The sequence below is a fragment of the Frankliniella occidentalis genome, unplaced genomic scaffold (genome assembly GCF_000697945.3).
Source record: "Frankliniella occidentalis isolate FOCC.00 unplaced genomic scaffold, Focc_3.1 Scaffold3, whole genome shotgun sequence".
Taxonomy (NCBI): Eukaryota; Metazoa; Arthropoda; class Insecta; order Thysanoptera; family Thripidae; genus Frankliniella; species Frankliniella occidentalis.
In genome coordinates, this window is record NW_026267133.1 from 1,888,024 (window position 1) to 1,890,003 (window position 1,980).

General features: G+C 43.9%; 2 protein-coding genes across 2 annotated transcripts in view; one reads left to right on the forward strand and one right to left on the reverse strand.

The window, feature by feature from the left end:
• LOC113209224 (uncharacterized) overlaps positions 1-994 on the forward strand; it is a 40,776-nt gene extending 39,782 nt beyond the window's left edge. The window contains exon 4 of the mRNA XM_052266706.1: positions 919-994. Within this exon, the coding sequence (XP_052122666.1) occupies positions 919-994 (76 nt within the window). The remainder of the gene's footprint in view (positions 1-918) is intronic.
• Positions 1-1,980, reverse strand: part of LOC113209235 (uncharacterized) — a 100,541-nt gene that overhangs the window by 77,976 nt on the left and 20,585 nt on the right. The window lies entirely within an intron of this gene.

Genomic DNA, 1,980 nt, shown 5'->3' on the forward strand with positions numbered 1-1,980 from the left:
GCCCTCCTACCACCACCACTCCTCCCCCTCGTACGGCTCCTACTACCCCCACCCCTACTGGAACCGCCACTACGACCGGAACGGCGGCGCGCTGGACGGCGGTCGAAAGAAGCGTCGGCGGATAGACGATATGTACGAGAATAACAGCATCAATTTGTGGCTTGTTTGAGTAAAGTTAGCATTATTCTTCTGAAAATTATTTTCGATTTTGACCCGCTACCTGTCTCACGTTTCTCTGACCTGACCAAAATGGCCTTGTGTCGTCAGACTCACTGCCAACAATGAATGTGCCAAAACAAACCCCCGTAGAAATTGATAAAATCTTGTATTGTTTTCTGGACTAATTCGTGGCTGTTTCTAATTTATTTATGTCAGTGAAGACTATTGAATTCAATCTGTAGTGAACCGAATGTTCTGCTTGCAGGGTGGGTTCCCTCGCCCGCAGCCTAGCGTGAGCCATCCAGCCCCGCCAACAAAGACAGAAGTCGTGACGATATCAGGGTCTGACTGGTCAGAGATGCGGCAGGAGCCAGATTCAGATGAGCAGTTATCTTGGCCTACAGTAGACCGAGGATAGATGTATTTTTTATGGTATATAATCGAATTGTACAATGTTGTATTTAATTCAAATGTTTTACAATGCATTGGCTACGCTTCATTTACGTGTACAACGTGGGAGGACGGCACAGAACAAATGAAGTGCAGCCATTGACAAGGTATATCAAAGTACGGAAGGGTTACGGTGGGTGGCGGGCTTTTTCTGGTAATACATAAGAGAAAACTTTGTACGCTTTACACACGTTGGCTGCAAATGTTAGAGCTCTTTCTTAACACGAGTAAAGAACTACAGTCTGTATTGCATTTCAAAAGAGATAATAAACTTTTTGTACTTGACTATTTGTTCTCTTTTTTTACAAGTTGTGACATAAGTAACAATCAAGCTGAACGAGAGTCTTGGAGCATAAGTGAGCTAAGCCTCAATTTTTATCTTTAAAACATTTCTCTTGAAACTCACACACACGAAAAACATAACAAAAACAAATATAAATAAATAATAAATTAAGTAATAAATATTATAAATAGAATAAATAAAAATGTTCCTAATTCTAAAACAAAAAAGCACGTCGTCTAGTCAGATTCAAAAGTGTTACTATCTTGTGGTGGGTTAAGTCTTTTCATAGTGCTGTGTGGTCTTTAGTGTTGTAAACTGTCCTTGTCACACATCATAACGACACAGTCAATAGTATAATGAAAACATAATGAAAGAGATCACGGTCAGATAAGAATTATGCGCGTAACGTAACATATCCTAACGCTCTAGTCATAGAGAGTAACGCTCTCGTAGTATGTCTTGAGGAATGTCGATTTCAGTTGATATCGGTTTAGGTTTCGGCTCTTTTGTTTATCACAGTCTGCTTTCGCAATACGAGTAAAGTCAATCATAAGTAAGGAATTGATTAGTCATGTCTTTTCTCAGTTGAAACTAAGGTACTAAGTGAGGTCGATTCGCATAGAATGACTCATGACTCAAAGTGCGTCTATAAACAAAAATCTCTCAATAGTTTCTTTGTGCCGTTTGTACTAAATCGTCTAGAACTTCTTTGTAGCGTCACTAACCACGTCACAACTGCCTCAATACAAGTCTCACAGTAAAAATCCCCTTAAAAGAGCCAAAAGGGCTGACCTTGTCAAATGATATGGTAATATTTACGCCCAATGAAACCACCGGCCCTAGACCCACGAGGCGGCCAAACCTTTTGAGCCGCAGTCCCTGTCAACGTCAACAGTAGTGACGCCGACTGGCTACCGCGGCCTCATCGGCGACCTCGTGTAGATCCGCTCCCGACCCCTACGCCCCGCTGGCGTTGATGGCGTTGGGGGACGCCGCCGCCGCCTGGGCGTTGTAGGCCATGTACTGCGCCGCGCTGTCGTCGGCGAACGAGCGCCGGTCCCAGCCGCCGCCGCCACCGCCACCGCCGT